We start from the raw sequence: 16,598 nt of genomic DNA, 5'->3' as shown, positions 1-16,598 counted from the left end.
ACTCATGTTAAATATACACTTTGTTAGAAAAAGGCACATGTAACTACACCCTGACCAGTTAATCCGTGACCAAGCTGATGCTTGATTAAATTCCAACCAGGCATATTTGTAATGAACAACAAAGGTAATGCATCCATGGCGGAGGGTGAATTTATTCACATAATGACTACAGACACAACTCTTTAACAATCATACATAACCCTTGCATTAAAATACACTAAATGACATAAAATGTCAGATGAATCATCTGTAGATCAGACCAGTTACAGCTGAACAAGTAAAAAAGGCAGGTTCAACGTTAGTTTATGTGTAGTGCATGCCCTGGCCATTCCACTGCAGGACGCGAGTAATTACAACATGAAATAGGGGAATTTACAGATATAAAACAAATCTTCTGAAGACAATCTACCAATAAGTGTATCAGAAATGTTGTCACAATCATGGAGCCCACTTATAATACCATAAAAAATATTAAACTTAATGAACTGAAGATTTATCTCATGGTGATGACACTGACTCAAGGACCCCAGCCCCTGGATCAGAGATTTCCTTCTGTAACACAGAAAAAAAAAGCCATTATTACGATGAGATCTATTCACTGTCATTTAGTATAGATATCCAATTAAACCCATATAACAATGAATAGAGCAAGACAATATTTGCAGGCCAATAAATATAACAGAAATAAGACTGCAAAACATGAACAGACTGGAAACTAAAATACCTCTGCACCCACAGCATCCAGTAGAAAGAACAGTAACAATTTTAGTTTTCTACCAGATAACTTTTGTGGCAATCTGAAAGTTGGAGTCAAAATAACTGAAAAACTCCCAGTTAAAATGCACCATGTATTTCAGCCCATAGACCTTTTACACATAAATATGTAAAGCTGGTGAAAGAATGGTTATCACAAACTGTACTTTACAGCAGCTCAAGGCCATTTTAAAAGTCATCTCTAATTTGCATAAAACTTGCACAATAACTTTGTTTGTAATGATAAGAAATACACCTGAGCAACACGCATTCTTCACATTGGCAGTTCCCATGGTAACCAAGACTACCTTGAATTTCTGTAGATTTTATATTTTTACATATTTACCGAGGTGGTGCAAATTAGCCTATCATAAATATTTGCACTGAGAAGAGAACTTCTGTGAGTATCTTGTTTGATGTGTCGACAGAAAATTTAATCCTGTTTCCTGTTTCCATAGTTATTATCCCCTTGATTACTCTCATTATCGATTGATCATTTCATAATGTTTAAACATTTCTCTAATGGTATTCAAAAGCTAAAGGCATCATTATTTTGGACTCTGCTTGGCAAAATTGAACGAGAATAGATGCGTATTTTTGTTTGTCTTTACAATTAAATACACGCATGACTCCCACTGAATGATACACACTTCGTTAAACAGCTGGTGCTATGTTACGTACGTGTGAAGTCATTATAATCCATCCACATCCAATATTTGTAGCAAATCCATTTATTCCCATATTCTGCATACATGTAGCCTAAATACATGCAACGCTGTAAACTCGATGTTATTGTTTCAATGCAATGACAATCGCGATGAAAGAGTGAAGTATGCTCATACATTATTCCTGGTGCTGTGGTGGCAATCTGATGGCGAACTGAGAAGAGTGATCATTACAGAATAAAGACTTTACTATTTAATAACTGCGGGCATTCCCTGAAGCTATGGACACAGGCGACACCTGATGGGCAGGCCAACCTACGCTTGCTTTCAGCTGCTGGAGTTGTTATGAGGCAACAGAATCTACAACAACTAATATGATGACTCTTTCTAAGCTGAAGAGTATGCAAGTCCTGAAAAATGAACTCCAATGATTCCAGGAGAATGTGAACACATACTGTCATACACTGAGTATATTTGTAAGTTTAACCCACCAATGTTGATTTCTCAGTAGCTCCCCTGCTGTGCCTGTTGTAGTCTCTTAGCTAGCCTCATCAGATACTGTGGGTCAGAGATACCACCCTGTTGTAAGTTCTGCATCTGGTCTCTGAAACGTACATAGGGGTGATGTAGTGTAGCAGGATCTTGTCACTGATATCTTGCATCATTAACATCCATAGAGGTGAGGTCGTGTAGCAGGATCTTGTCACTGATATCTAGCATCATTAACATACATAGAAGTGATGTTGTGTAGCGGTATCTTGTCGATGATATCTAGCATTATTCACATACACAGAGGTGATGTAATGTAGCAGGATCTTGCAGTGTGTCACTGATATCTAGCATCATTATAACGTGAAGTCGTTCATACAGAGTAACCAATGTGCTATGATACTTTTCATATATATTTTAGGTACAGGAATTCACCAAAAACTCATGCTATTGCTGAACAGTAACTTACAGTTGTCATGATGTTAGACATCCACACGAGTTAAGTTGACGACATAGAGGAATTAGACCAAACCTAACACTTTGATCATATGAGTAGTTTGAAGTTTAATAAGATGGATTATAAACAAAAATACTTACAACAATTCTCCCCTTATGTTGTCTGCACTAGATCCCCTGAAAACATTTGAAAGACATGTTAAATTAACAAACTGACTTACCAATGTGTTGTGAAGCATTTCAGTAATAAAAGACCATGATGAATACATTTTATCAGAAAGTGTTAACAGGATACTACTAAAGGCCCTTGCTGGCTTGTCTGAAAGATGTTCGCCCATAACCACCCAGGTCACAGAAAAACAAACTGCATAAAATTATTAGAACAATCAAACAAAAAAATTCATAAAAAACTGGGTTTAAACGTACAGGTCAATAATTCACAAGCTACAAGAATCAAGAGAAGAACATTTGCACACTACTGACAAGGTTCCATATGAATTCAAACATGTATGTATTTTGAACTTTGCTTACAGAAGATGGGTGATATCATGTATTTGTTGTCATAATATGTGGCACTGTGAGTGTGGCCTGAATATGATCATTACTATTAACAAAGCTAAAATGTAACATCTCATAAAATGACATCAGAACAGTTATATGTAAATATACGTAAAAAAGACACCAATGCTCTGAATATCTAAATCAGGAACTACGTACCTTCCATCACCAAAGCGCTGAAAAATAAAAGTAACTAGTCTCACTTATACTGTACTCATGAAAAAAACAGCATATAAACAACATAACGGGTATATCAGATTAAAAAACAGAAAAAATGCTCACCCCAAGTACCTGATCAAGCAGAACTAACAGTTGAACACTAAAAAAACAAGCCCTCTTAGTTCACTGCAAATCACTTTTTATGAAATTACAGCCTGGCCATTTATACTGGTAATTATTACAAAATTCATACTGGACACAGATACTTTGTCCGTCTGTGATGACAGGAATGAATGATGGGATTAGTTCACATTTAACACCAAACTGAACATTTCACAAATGTGAGTCATGTCAAGAAATAAACCACAAAACTTGGGCAAGTTATTGATAACCTTCCTCACTTGTCACACACAGATTTTCACCTGCAGAGAGAGTTCAATGTTTATGCCATGTGGACTAAAGGGCCTCACTAGCTTGTCAACTGCACCACAAAAATCACCTCAAATCTTTTCAAAAGGCTGAGAATATGGAGTGAGGTTTTAACATGATGGCACCATATACATGGTCTGGCTGCACCTGGCACACACTTTTGGCTAAAATTGCTTTAGCATCATCTTCAACGCTTGTTTTAGACTAGCTGGTAAAAATGGCAATAAAAATATTACAAGACTTGGGATGAGTTTCACAAATTTCACTGGCTGTCACATGTCAAACCATTGTGGGGTTGTATGTCCATGAAAGTAAAGCAAACCAGACATTTACTTATACATGTACATGTTCACCCATGACCAATACACTTACCCCTCTAGGTCTGTCATAATCAGAAAAGCGTCCGCGATCCATCCTGCCTCTCTTCATGGGTGATGCATTGTCTCGCCCTCCACTAAACCGTCTCTTATTGCCCCAGCCTCCATCCCGTGAGTCGTATCCTCCTGACCGACCTCCCCCTCGCCTGTTTCCATCACGCCAGTTCCCACCCTGGCTCCTGTTACCATCTCGTCTGTTGCGACCACCTTGGTTTTGTCTGCGGTCATCACGCTTGCGGTCAGTTGAATTACGAGGACCTTTGTTGCGTGGAGTTGGGAAGTCTGTGGTGCCACCTTGTTCACGGATCCTTTTCATCTCTTTGTCCAGTCTCTCTTGAGCAGCTGAAAGTGTTCATTGACAAATCTTACTGGTCAACTTGTATTTAAACTCACACAATTTCATTTAAATGCTGAATAAAACAAAAAATAAAATAAAATAACCAGCCGAGTCAATTATGAATTGTTACCCAATCTATCCCTTAATCCCAAACTCTTTCCACAAACAGTTGCTTATGTAGATACTGAGCTCACCTTTTGTGCGGGGAACCCTCTGGATACCAATGGTGTGAAGAGTTAGGACATTCTCCTGAAGGGTCAAATCACGCTTCTTGGAGAATTCAACTGCATCAGATTTGTTCCAAAATTCTATTAAAGCATAGCTGAAAGATGAATAACAAGGGTTTTACCATTCATAGAGTATCAGGTATATCAAACTACTTTCTGCTAATTTCAGTCATATAAAGATTTGTCGAGGTAATGCTTCAGACTTCTCTTGAGCCAACATTCATGACATTTTCCACAGCCTATGTATCTGTGGGACAGACATCATCCCCTTTCATTTCTAGACATATGGTTACTCAGGAATTGCTGATTCTAACTATGAAACCCAAGTCAACAGTGAATGGTTTAATATTATAAAATTGGCATTTTCAGCCGGTGAGAATATTTTAGTTACCCCTGCTGGTTTCCCTCTGTGTCTGTTGGAATCTGTATCTTTTTTGTTTTTTCAAACAACGTTGTGAGGTCTTCTTCTGTTGTGTTAGCTGGTATATTGTTGACAAACAAACATCTGCCATCATACATTCCTGCAATGGTAGAAATGAAAGGAAAATACATTAAATGTATTAAAAGATAATACATGTGATGATAACCATACACAACAGTAATCTATATTAAAAATTTGTATGTGACGAAAAGACACACAAATACAGTAATATAACATTGTCAAAGTTGACTTCCTCATTTCAAATTATTAATTCACTCTGAGATGGTATGTCAAAGATTTTAACATAATTTATTCAGTTTATCAGTGATGTATGTTGTACTAAAAAATATTTCTCTTATGCAACATGATTCAGTTTTATGGACCTGTCAAACTTGGCTGATCCCACAGGAAACTATCACCCTTGCAGGGACCTGAGAAACCCCCTCACTGAAAACTGATCCCACAAGAAACTCTCATCCATGCAGGAACCTCACAAACCCCCTCACTGAAAACTGATCCCACAAGAAACTCTCATCCCTGCAGGAACCTGACAAACCCCCTGAGTGAAAGCTGAGCCCACAAGAAACTCTCATCTTTGCAGGAACCTCACAAACTCCCTGACTGAAAGCTGAGCCCACAAGAAACTCTCCTCTCTGCAGGAACCTCACAAACCCCCTGATTAAAAGCTGAGCCCACATGAAAACTCTCCTCTCTGCAGGAACCTCACAAACCCCCTGACTGAAAGCTGAGCCCACAGGAAATTCTCATCTCTGTAGGAACCTGACAAACCCCCTGACTGAAAGCTGAGCCCACAAGAAACTCTCATCTTTGCAGGAACCTCACAAACTCCCTGACTGAAAGCTGAGCCCACAAGAAACTCTCCTCTCTCCAGGAACCTAACAAACCCCCTGAATGAAAGCTAATCCCTCATGAAACTCTCATCCTGCAGGAACCTGACAAGCCCCCTAATTGAAAGCTGAGCCCACAAGAAGCTCTCATCCTTGCAGAAACCTCAACAAACCCCCTGATTAAAAGCTGAGCCCACAAGAAACTCTCATCCTTGTAGAAACCTCACAAACCCCCTGATTAAAAGCTGAGCCCACATGAAACTCTCCTCTCTCCAAGAACCTGACAAACCCCCTGAGTGAAAGCTGAGCCCACAGGAAACTCTCATCTCTGCAGGAACCTCACAAACCCCCTGACTGAAAGCTGAGCCCACATGAAACTCTCCTCTCTCCAGGAACCTAACAAACCCCCTGACTGAAAACTGAGCCCACATGAAACTCTCCTCTCTCCAGGAACCTCACAAACCCCCTGACTGAAAGCTGAGCCCACAAGAAACTCTCATCCATGCAGGAACCTCACAAACTCCCTGAGTGAAAGCTGAGCCCACAAGAAACTCTCATCTCTCCAGGAACCTGACAAACCCCCTGACTGAAAGCTGAGCCCACCTGAAACTCTCCTCTCTCCAGGAACCTCACAAACCCCCTGATTGAAAGTTGAGTCCACAAGAAACTCTCATCCCTGCAGGAACCTCACAAACTCCCCGAGTGTAAGCTGAGCCACAAGAAACTCTCATCCCTGCAGGGAACCTCACAAACCCCCCTGACTGAAAACTGATACCACAAGAAACTCTCATCCCTATAGGAACCTCACTAACCCCCTGATTGAAAACTGATCCCACACAAAACTCTCATCTCTGAAGAAACCTCACAAACCCCCTGACTGAAAACTGATCCCACAAGAAACTCTCATCCCTGCAGAAACTAACAAACCCCCTGACTGAAAACTGAGCCCACAAGAACTCTCATCCCTGCACGAACCTCACAAACCCCTGATTGAAAACTGATCCCACAAGAAAACTCTCATCCATGCAGGAACCTCAAAACCCCCTAACTGAAAGCTGATCCCACACAAAACTCTCATCCCTGCAGGAACCTCACAAACCCCCTGACTGAAAACTGATCCCATAAGAAACTCTCATCCCTGCAGGAACCTCAAAAAACCCCTGAGTGAAAGATGAGCCCACAAAAAACTCTCATCCAATCAGGAACCTCACAAACCCCCTGACTGAAAACTGATCCCACAAGAAACTCTCATCCATGCACGAACCTGACAAGCCCTCTGACTGAGAACTGATCCCACAAGAAACTCTCATCCATGCAGGAACCTGACAAACCCTCTGACTGAGAACTGAGCCCACAAGAAGCTCTCATCCTTGTAGAAACCTCACAAACCCCCTGGCTGAAAGCTGATCCCACAAGAAACTCTCATCCCTGCAGGAACCTCACAAACCCCCTGAGTGAAAGTTGATCCCACAAGAAACTCTCATCCCTGCACGAACCTCACAAACCCCCTGATTGAAAGCTGATTCCACAAGAAACTCTCATCCATACAGGAACCTGACAAACCCCTGACTGAAAACTGATCCCACAAGAAACTCTCATACCTGCAGGAACCTGACAAACCCCCTGATTGAAAGCCGATCCCACAAGAAGCTCTCATCCATGCAGGAACCTGACAAACCCCCTCACTGAAAACTGATCCCACAAGAAACTCTCATCCCTGCAGGAACCTGACAAACCCCTGACTGAAAACTGATCCCACAAGAAACTCTCATCCATTGCAGGAACCTCACAAACTCCCTGACTTAAAACTGATCCCACAAGAAACTCTCATCCCTGCAGAAACCTGATAAACCCCCAGACATGATTGTGGTGAACCAAGAAAATAGCTGAAATTCACTATCATAGCCCAAAAAGGCCGGGGTCCAGGGGCCGCCTAGGCCCCGTAAGCTAGAAAAATCTGCGTGGCTGAAAATGGATTCTGGGACGTTTTTGGCTATTAAAAATCAAACTAGAATCCTGTAAAATATGAAGAAAACCAACACTGTTTTTCTGACTTCCAGATTTTCCCATCTGCTTTGTCCTCACAGAACTCTTAATCTTCTGGACAGAGAGAAGAATGCATTTTTGTACTAAAGCCAAAATTTAATACATGTAACAGATTTTTTCTGGTTCAGACATTGTTAGTAGTGTACAGGTCATTTTTCAGCATTTTCAGTCAAATGTTTAGATTGGCATGTTATGGCACAGAATACAACTGTCCAGTTTTTCATTCAAAGGCACCATGGTGTTCCACTCTGGCTTTCTTGGCTGCCTTTTGACACAACTCCTTGGCTTTCCTTTTCGTCAAAGTGCTCTGTGCCCTAATGTCTAGCTGTTTCTGTTTTTCTGCGGCAACTGATTTCTTCTCTTCAAGAATGGCCTTATACTGGCTGAATGATCGCTTGACATTCCTCACAAGAGTGTGATCAACCTTATCATGGAGATGGTTCCTCTTCTTGAAATACTTCACAGCAGATTTACCAGAAGCTTTCAAACCATATTTTATGTTTTGTATGGCTTGGTAGGTTTCAATGTTGAGTCTCCCAGATTTGGCATCAATGACAGACTGTAGTTAGACGACCGTAATTTCAGGTTATCTCTGTGAATTTTCTGGCCGATGTGCTGTGCTAGCGCCTTCCATCCGCAACCCCCATAATGCACATCTTTGTGGCACAACCCGCAGAAAGCCAAACCGGCGGATGTTATCTTCCTCATGAATTTTCCCACGTATTCCCCTTCGACCTTTCGTTCAAGCCAATCCCACCTCCAGATGTTTTTCAACCCCTTGTCCACTGTACGCGCATCAAAATCTTTATCTGATCGATCCACGATACTCCGAGACGTTGCCGCCATTTTTGACCGGGCTGGCTCTGCTTCTGCCTTCGAATAATGGTATCTTGTTCCCGATTGGTTGAAACAGTTCGGCTTAATGAAACACATGATCTGACTGGACAATAGACTCCATTCAGATAACATTATAACCTCCGGCAATGCCAGATTTCGGTAGCCATGCATCAGCAAATTGACAGAATCTTTGAGGAAATAAATCGGAACTTTACAAAATGTTACTACACAGAAAAAAAAAACGGAAAACAGGTAAATAAATCGAAACTGAACAAAGAAAAAGCGGAATTCCGCTAAAAAGCGGAAAAAAATCATGTCTGAAACCCCCTGACTGAAAGCTGATCCCACAAGAAACTCTCATCCATGCAGGAACCTGACAAACCCCCTGACTGAAAACTGATCCCATAAGAAACTCTCATCCTGCAGGAACCTCACAAACCCCCTGGCTGAAAACTGATCCCACAAGAAACTCTCATCTCTGCAGGAACCTGACAAACCCCCTTACTGAAAACTGATCCCACAAGAAACTCTCATCCCTGCAGGAACCTGACAAACCCCCTGACTGAAAGCTGAACTAGTTGGAGTCTGATTTGGTGCTTTCTTCTAACCAGAACAGCCAACCAGGAACAACAGCCATATAATCATCCTTCGTGTAAAATTTTAGTGAACTTACCCATGGGAGCAATGACTTTGTCCCACTCCTTCAGTGTTACATCTGAAAAATACAAGATTTTCATACATCTTATGTATAAGCATAATTCTTGGCATAATTTACAATTCCCAAATTTGGCAACACAAATTTCAAATGTCAAAGATGTCTACATATATATAGCCATTTCATGCTGAGGTGAAAACTAATGGAGATAAAACCTACATACCCACACTTTCCGGAGAATTGACCCGTACAACACGAGCAGGACGGCCATTTACATTCCATTTGAAGTTACACAGTTTGACAAACATTTCCTCTGCTTCTTCATCAGAATGAAACCAAATCTCCAGAGATCTTGTCGAGTCCATCCTACACATAATAACAGTACAAATAATAATAAATTTCACCTTATTATAAATCAATATTTAATGTGACTTTCTCTGAATCTGTGCGAGTTCTTCCATTTCTCATCATGTATTAACATGACTGAAGCTATTAAAAGACTGAGCCTCTCAGAATAGCAAACTAGTATACTACATGTATAGCAGTAGCAACACAGGTGCTTTGATTCACTAAACAGCATAAAAATCATAATAGCAATTATTTAATAATTTGCCCATAATGTTGTTACTTGTAACAGTAAAATGTTGTGACTGCAAATCACTATGTGAAAACGGCACTTTATCACAGGTTTTCTCTAGGATATTCCCAAGGACATAACAGATATGTGAAGCAGGTGAATCTACGTATGTTGATTTTCTTACTGCTGTGGCTACATATGGATAGATATGACCAACATGATTCCTACAAGGTATATGTCGCCTGCTAATTTTTGCCCCCAAAATATTGCACAATATTCTTATGCAAGTAGTACTGCAATTTGCATGTCTCTGGATCAGCGCTTAAAAAGCTCAAGAGTGAGTGAGTGCTTGGGGTTTAACGTCGTACTTAACAATTTTTCAGTCATATGACAACGAAGGAGTCCTTAGAGTGCTTGTAATGTGCCTCCCTATGGCAGGACGGATTTCCACTGCTCTCTTATCTAGTGCTGTTTCACTGTCTCACTTGGGCCAGTATACTGATAAGGTTCAAACAGTCGTTGCACTATCCCCTTAATGCTGAACATCAAGCCAGGAAACTACTACTTCCTCTTTTAAGGTCTTACGTGTGACCTGACCTGGGACTGACCCTGGATCCACTGCCCCCGAAGCAGAAAGCTCAAGATGTGACCAGGTAGATGAATGCGTCACCTTGTGTAGTTTTAATATTAAGTGGCATCTGCATGGAAACTGAATTCCATGAGTGGGTTACTTACGTTACAGCTTTCTTCATGGGTAAGCTGCCCCCTTCCGATCGTATGATGTAGCCGAGAGAAGCCTTCAGTATGGGAGCCATTGCCTTACTTGTCAGGTGCTGCATTTGAACAGGGTGTACCCTCAACACACGTCCTTTCAATGGCAGCTCCTTCTCTGTGCAACAAAGACACTTGAGAATTATAGGAGCGGACTTCATGTGTTCATATTGTATGATATTAATACAGTCCCTATTCAGCTGAGATCCATTTATGACTAAATTTAAATTTAAAACTTCTGTAATTCTGAACTTTAAATCACACAATCATCTCTATGAACACTGTCTGTTTAGGTGTAAAGATTTAAGACCTACAAAACATTTTAAGTCCTTGCAACCAAAAATAAGTATCAAAATCATGATTTATAGAAAGGCCATTGTGGGATAAGCCAATTAAAATTTTTTCACAAAATTCTTCTCAAAATATTTTCTTATTTGTTTTTCTCAATGTTGTTTATTAAATTAGTCTTTGTTTTAACTGGTTTATCATCCCTACTCAAAAACAGATTACACATAGCAGAATTGGAAAATTTTAAGTGTAATGGTTAGTATGGCATGAAGACATACCTGGTTCTGGCCACACCTTGCCACCATTAGCACTTTCTTCTGTAGCAAAGTAAAAACAGAGTACAGGAAATCAATTAATTGTAAAAAGACATCAAAGTCACATCAAAAATTTAAAGCAAACACGATAAAGAAGGTGACAGGATGTTTGAATAATCAAATATGTGGCAAAACAGCTTGGAATTTGCCACAAGATATTAATTTCAATACAACTAGAAGTTTATTAGATCACAAATATGTAACTCACACATTCTTCCTAATTCCCTGAAATTCTCATTTCTACAGCCACTTGCTGTGCTATATGAATGTCAATAGGTTACAACACATGTACATGAAAGACACCATACAAGTTGTTCAAGGTAAAAAGATATTGCTGGCTCAAGAGAAGATAACAGAGATGAATCAAAACATCTAAAGCAACAACCCTGTTATCCTTTTGCTTTAAGCGCAAAGGATAACATTACAAAAGATGAAATCTGTGGTAGGATGGCTTCATGTATATACATACATGTATACCGTGCCCCATTGTGTGACCTTTCACCTCTGAGCTATCAGTTCAATGAGGAACATTTCCCGATTAATTAACTAATTTGGGCCAAAGCTGTGCAGTCTTTTGTTTGTTTCTGCCCTAATTTGCAATGATGTTTAATTTGTGGGCAATCTAGTGGTACTCATGTCTTAGTACAATGGTCAGTTCGACTGAGGCCTTGTGCACAAGAAGCTACTTCATTATCATGACAACTTGAAGCTTACCTCCATCTTTCTCTTCTATCTTTGATGCCATTTCCTTGTCATCCATGGGTGTCTTGTCAATCGCAAACAAGTTGTTTTCATCTCCATCCTTTGCTTCTTCGCTCTGCTCCTCACCTTCTACAGCAGTTTCAGATACAGTTGCACCATCACCAACTTGTGTCATCTATAAACAAAAAAGGCACAAGAGACATTCAAGAGTAAAACCTCCATTCCCACACATAAAGTATAAATTTGTGCATGAATTAAAAATCATGGTTTGTGCCTTAAATTCATTTCATTCTGCTTTGCAAAACAAACATTACTGGGCCAAGCACAGTAAGCCATATAGTCACAGCTTAATGTCTTTTCTGTATGTATTCAAAATATTTCAGCTAACAACAGGTTAAATGAAACAAGCCTGACAAAATTCAAGAAAAGGTTCCTTTATATTTATTTATTTGATTAGTGTTTTACGCCATACTCAAGAATATTTCACTTATAAGACGGCGGACAGCATTATGGTGGGAAGAAACCAGGCAGAAACCCACAACCAGTTCCTTTATATCAAAATACTAAGATAAATGCAGCACTGAGCAGTTTTCAACTCATACCACTGCCAGCTAAGGGGTCAATGCACATAGAGTATCTTTAACAAAACATTATAAATATAATATATGACATACTTTCAAGCTAACAGATGCTTCCTTTCTATCCTTCTATCTCATACCTCTGCATCTTGTGTTTCTGTGTCCTCAGGCTGTCCTTCATCAATTTGCTGACCCTCCACCTCAGTTTGTTGACTCTCTCCTTCAGTTTGTTGACTCTCTCCTTCAGTTTGTTGACTCTCCCCTTCAGTCTCTTGACTCTCCCCCTCAGTTTGCAGACTCTGTCCCTCAGTCTGTTCTAAGGGAGTCGCCTCCTCGTGGTCAGCCAAAGCCTGATCTATGTCTCCCATCAGCGCAGAATCGTCCCCCTGCTGGGGATCCTGCTCCTCATTTTCTACCTCCACTGATTTCTCAGGGTCCTCGGTGGTAGATGTGTCTTCTGCAGCAACATTTGCTTCCTCTTCTGCAGCTGCTTTCTTTGCCTTTGCAGCTTTTGCCTAAATTAAATAATTGAGCTCAAAGTAAGACATGCCATTTGATTCTTACATTGTATCAGGAGGACTGTATTTCTATATATGTATGACAGCTTGTGTTATCACTTGAAACTGAAACATTTAGACCATTTTTCCATCATCCATATGACGAAAAGTGTGTTTGAGATTCTGACATCAAAGCCGTGTAAAATGTCAAGTACTGGCCTGCTGTGGACAAATGAATCTTGCTTGCATTCAATTGCACTACATTATTGTTGTTGAAAGTAGGCTGTTTTGGGGTGACAAGATGTCTGAAAAACTGAGACATTAAGAACACTACGATGTACACTGCACAAGTTACTTGCCTAAAACTTTGCTATCATGCCTCCAACATGGCTTTTGCAGTTACTATAAATGTTTAGTTAGACACCTCATATGTCAAACTAGGGCCTCAGTGGTCACCATGACCCAGGAGTCTCTCACTGCTGTGAGTTCAAATCCTGCTCATGCTAGCTTCCTTTCCTAGCATGTGTGAAGATCTGTCAGGATCCTGCGAATGGTCATCGTTTTCCCTCAAACTGTGCTCAATTACCTTCCATCATAATGCTGATTGCCGTTGTATAAGAGAAATATTCTTGAGTACAAGGTAAACCACCAATCAAATAAACTAGCATCTGATTGTCCAAAAAAAAAAAAACCTTCCATCCATTAATATTTCCAAAATTAAAAGGAAGAAAACTCAAGAAATCCTTTAAAACATAAAATTATGAATGTTTTATGGGCCATTTATGATGTGCATTGATTACACTACTGGTACATCCAGCTTGAATGGAGAAATGTAGCAATCAGAAGAGACTACATTGTACATGAAAATCTGTTATTGTACTAAGTACCTAAATATGAAAATAAAATTACACAATTGTAATTTAACTCAAGCATGCACAAGTTTAGATTATAGTGATGATGTATGCTAAATTTCATTGAAATAGGTTCTGTACTTTAGGAAGAGTTGCATGGAACAAAATCGTGTACAACGAAAAGCACTATTATGTATTGTCATAAACTGCCTGAACGCCATTAAACTTAAGCACGCACAAGTTCTGATGATAGGCAAAATGTGTACTAAATTTCATCCAAATCGATACAGAAGTTTGGGAGGAAATGCATGGACAAAATCTGAATACATGGACAAAATCTGAATACAAGGAAAAACACTGTTACCCAAAGCCCTAAATGGGGGTAATTATGAAAATAATTGTGTACAAGTTCATGTGTTAGGTTAGATGTATGGTAAGTTTCACACAGCAGTTTGGATGGGATGCATGGAAAATCTGAATACTTGGAAAACACAGTTACACAAAGTCCTAAATTGCCATTAAACTTAAGCATGCTCAAGTTCACACAACAGGCAAGATCTGATGTAAGGTTAGCTTCAAACTCAAAATCGATGCAGTAGTTTGGGCAGAGATACATGGACAAATTCAACAGACTGACAGTCGGACAAATAGGGTGATTCCAGTATACTTGCCCTAACTTCATTGGAGGGGGCATAATAATTCATGAGTGGAGGAAATCTGAGTAGAGGGTTAAACCACTGAATTGTGGTGAGTTACAAACTTTCTGATGTACTGATATGCACTCCATGGCGCTAAAAGACAAGTGGTCTTAAACATACATTAGATTAAGCAAATGGCCAAAGAGCATCGTCATCCTCTTATTTTCACCAATGAAAGCCCCACGAGTAGGAATAGCAGGAGAATCTATAGTCCATATAGATTATTTAAAATTGTGACATTCATTGTAAACACTGAGTCCATCTACAGTTTACCTGCACCAAAATACAAGTTCTTTTTTACACCCTTCTGGGTTGGATTAAGACTGAAATTGTACTTACAGCCTGTAGCAATGGAAATCTAATAGTTTTCTGGAGGATTTCAATTTCAAAACTCAGTTAATTTTCAAACACCCTAGCAGTTCAAGGGATATTTCAAAATGGCTGTTGACGCAAAGGCGCTAGGCGCTAAAGTTTGGAGATTGGAGTTCAAACTGTGCGCCATGTGTTTTGAGAGATGGTGGTAGGATCGTTGTTAGGACAAATGTCAGAATTTTAAAAATCTAGATGGACTAGGGAATCTACAACTTGCCTGTCCAAGGCAGGTTAGTACCCACACGTCCCTGTGACTGAAGTGAAAGTAATGCACATCTTTAACCAATGGACAAGAGGCCATTCCATGACAGCTGAGCAGAATGGTAACTTTTCTTGAATACAGTTGCAGGAGTTACGGTTCCAAATATATGTATATTGCAAGGAAAAAACATTTACCACTGTTCACATGCAAATCAAATCTTCCCTGGCATAAATCAATGTCAAACGTATGGTCTCTGAAATTAACTAACCTGTTGCGAGACTCGCCAAACCAAAAGAGTCCATTGCATATACGTCTCTTCATTAAAAATAATCGCATTTTCTATACCAAAGAAGTTCATGAGTTATCGAGACGGCCGCCATAGCACAATAGACCCTGAACTGTCTTTTTTTATCAATCTGTGAAATGGATTATTTTTGGTTGGGCCAGCCTAAGAACAGGTTAGTTAATTTGTAGGAACATACAGTAGACATCAGAGTTATGCTAGGGATCAAAGATTTAATGCAGATATGAACAGAGGTAGATGTTCCTTACCGTCAGTTCGACTAATTTGGGGTTGTTTCTCTCCGTAACTCTTGCAACTGCGTTGCTCGACATGGATTATACCAATACACAACTAGCTCCATCAAAGATTTTATTTGAAAGATGGTGATACGGCCACCAACACTGTAGGTTACCTACAGGTTCATGCTTAGTGACAACAGAGACATGTTTTTTTTTATTTCCTAAGCTGGCTGAGGATTTAACAAAAGAAGACTTCGAGTCCAGCCTCTCAGTCTCAGGTTGCCACTGGCGCCAGCAAGTTATACTACAGCTTGACTTCCTTCATTGCAGGATTTTTTTTAGTAACCCACCCTCTTCCTTGACAACCTGAAAATATGGCTTAAACTAAGTTAAAGCTTATCTGAAGTACCAGAGTGAACATATGCTGTAATGTAGTTTTTAATTCCCCCAAGCAGTGCAATTGTTCCACACGGTCAACAAAGGCGTCATTATACACTGTCCATTTTTCGAGAGGAAGCTACTGCTCGCCATAAACAACAGTGAATTATGCGCTTTGTGGTTAACATGTAAACGCACTCAAACTTAAAGTCTTGTACAATATTATGAAGACGATGGTTTGACTTACAGCCTTTGCTTTAGCAGTTTGTCTTCTGGGCATAATTCTGAGTTTTAGCTGCAATTATCGCACAAAATGTGAACTCAGAAGCTCTTCAAGTGTTTCCAAAATAAGAATCGTGAAAAATTCCTTTAGTGGGACTAAAAAATTGAAAACTCAGAATGCTTTTGGTTGTCACTTACCGTAAATATTTATCATCAATAAGCAGCTACATTATAATGAGTTCATTTAATGATTAAAATCAGTAGTTGTACAAATATACATGTATATAGATACATCGACTGTTCATGACAATCTTTACCAGATTTCCCGACAGCCAAATTCATTTTCTTTTTAAGTCCGTTCCTTATTTG

At 39.7% G+C, this 16,598-nt stretch overlaps 1 protein-coding gene across 1 annotated transcript; it reads right to left on the bottom strand.

Moving 5' to 3' along the window:
- Positions 1-369: 369 nt before the first annotated feature.
- On the bottom strand, positions 370-16,344 carry LOC135481914 (nucleolin-like). Its single transcript, XM_064761693.1, has 14 exons — positions 16,255-16,344; positions 12,628-13,002; positions 11,922-12,084; positions 11,172-11,210; positions 10,570-10,723; positions 9,481-9,623; positions 9,276-9,317; positions 4,842-4,971; positions 4,418-4,545; positions 3,882-4,228; positions 3,081-3,097; positions 2,505-2,540; positions 1,910-2,022; positions 370-552 (listed from the first exon to the last, which is right to left on the bottom strand). Exons 1-13 carry the CDS (start codon positions 16,285-16,287, stop codon positions 1,923-1,925), a joined length of 1,707 nt encoding a protein of 568 aa, XP_064617763.1. The 5' UTR covers positions 16,288-16,344; the 3' UTR covers positions 370-552; positions 1,910-1,922.
- Between the last annotated feature and the right edge of the window lie 254 nt (positions 16,345-16,598).

This window comes from Liolophura sinensis, chromosome 1 (assembly GCF_032854445.1).
Source record: "Liolophura sinensis isolate JHLJ2023 chromosome 1, CUHK_Ljap_v2, whole genome shotgun sequence".
Classification (NCBI taxonomy): domain Eukaryota; kingdom Metazoa; phylum Mollusca; class Polyplacophora; order Chitonida; family Chitonidae; genus Liolophura; species Liolophura sinensis.
This window is presented reverse-complemented; position numbering and strand designations above follow the sequence as displayed.

Excerpts from the sequence above, each read along its gene's own strand:
- LOC135481914 (XM_064761693.1), bottom strand. The coding sequence starts at position 16,287 with ATGCCCAGAAGACAAACTGCTAAAGCAAAGGCT. Across the intron at positions 4,972-9,275 it reads CAAAGTCATTGCTCCCATGG|GAATGTATGATGGCAGATGT; the intron begins GTAAGTTCACTA and ends CTACCATTGCAG. Across the intron at positions 2,023-2,504 it reads AACATAAGGGGAGAATTGTT|AGACCAGATGCAGAACTTAC; the intron begins GTAAGTATTTTT and ends TGTACGTTTCAG.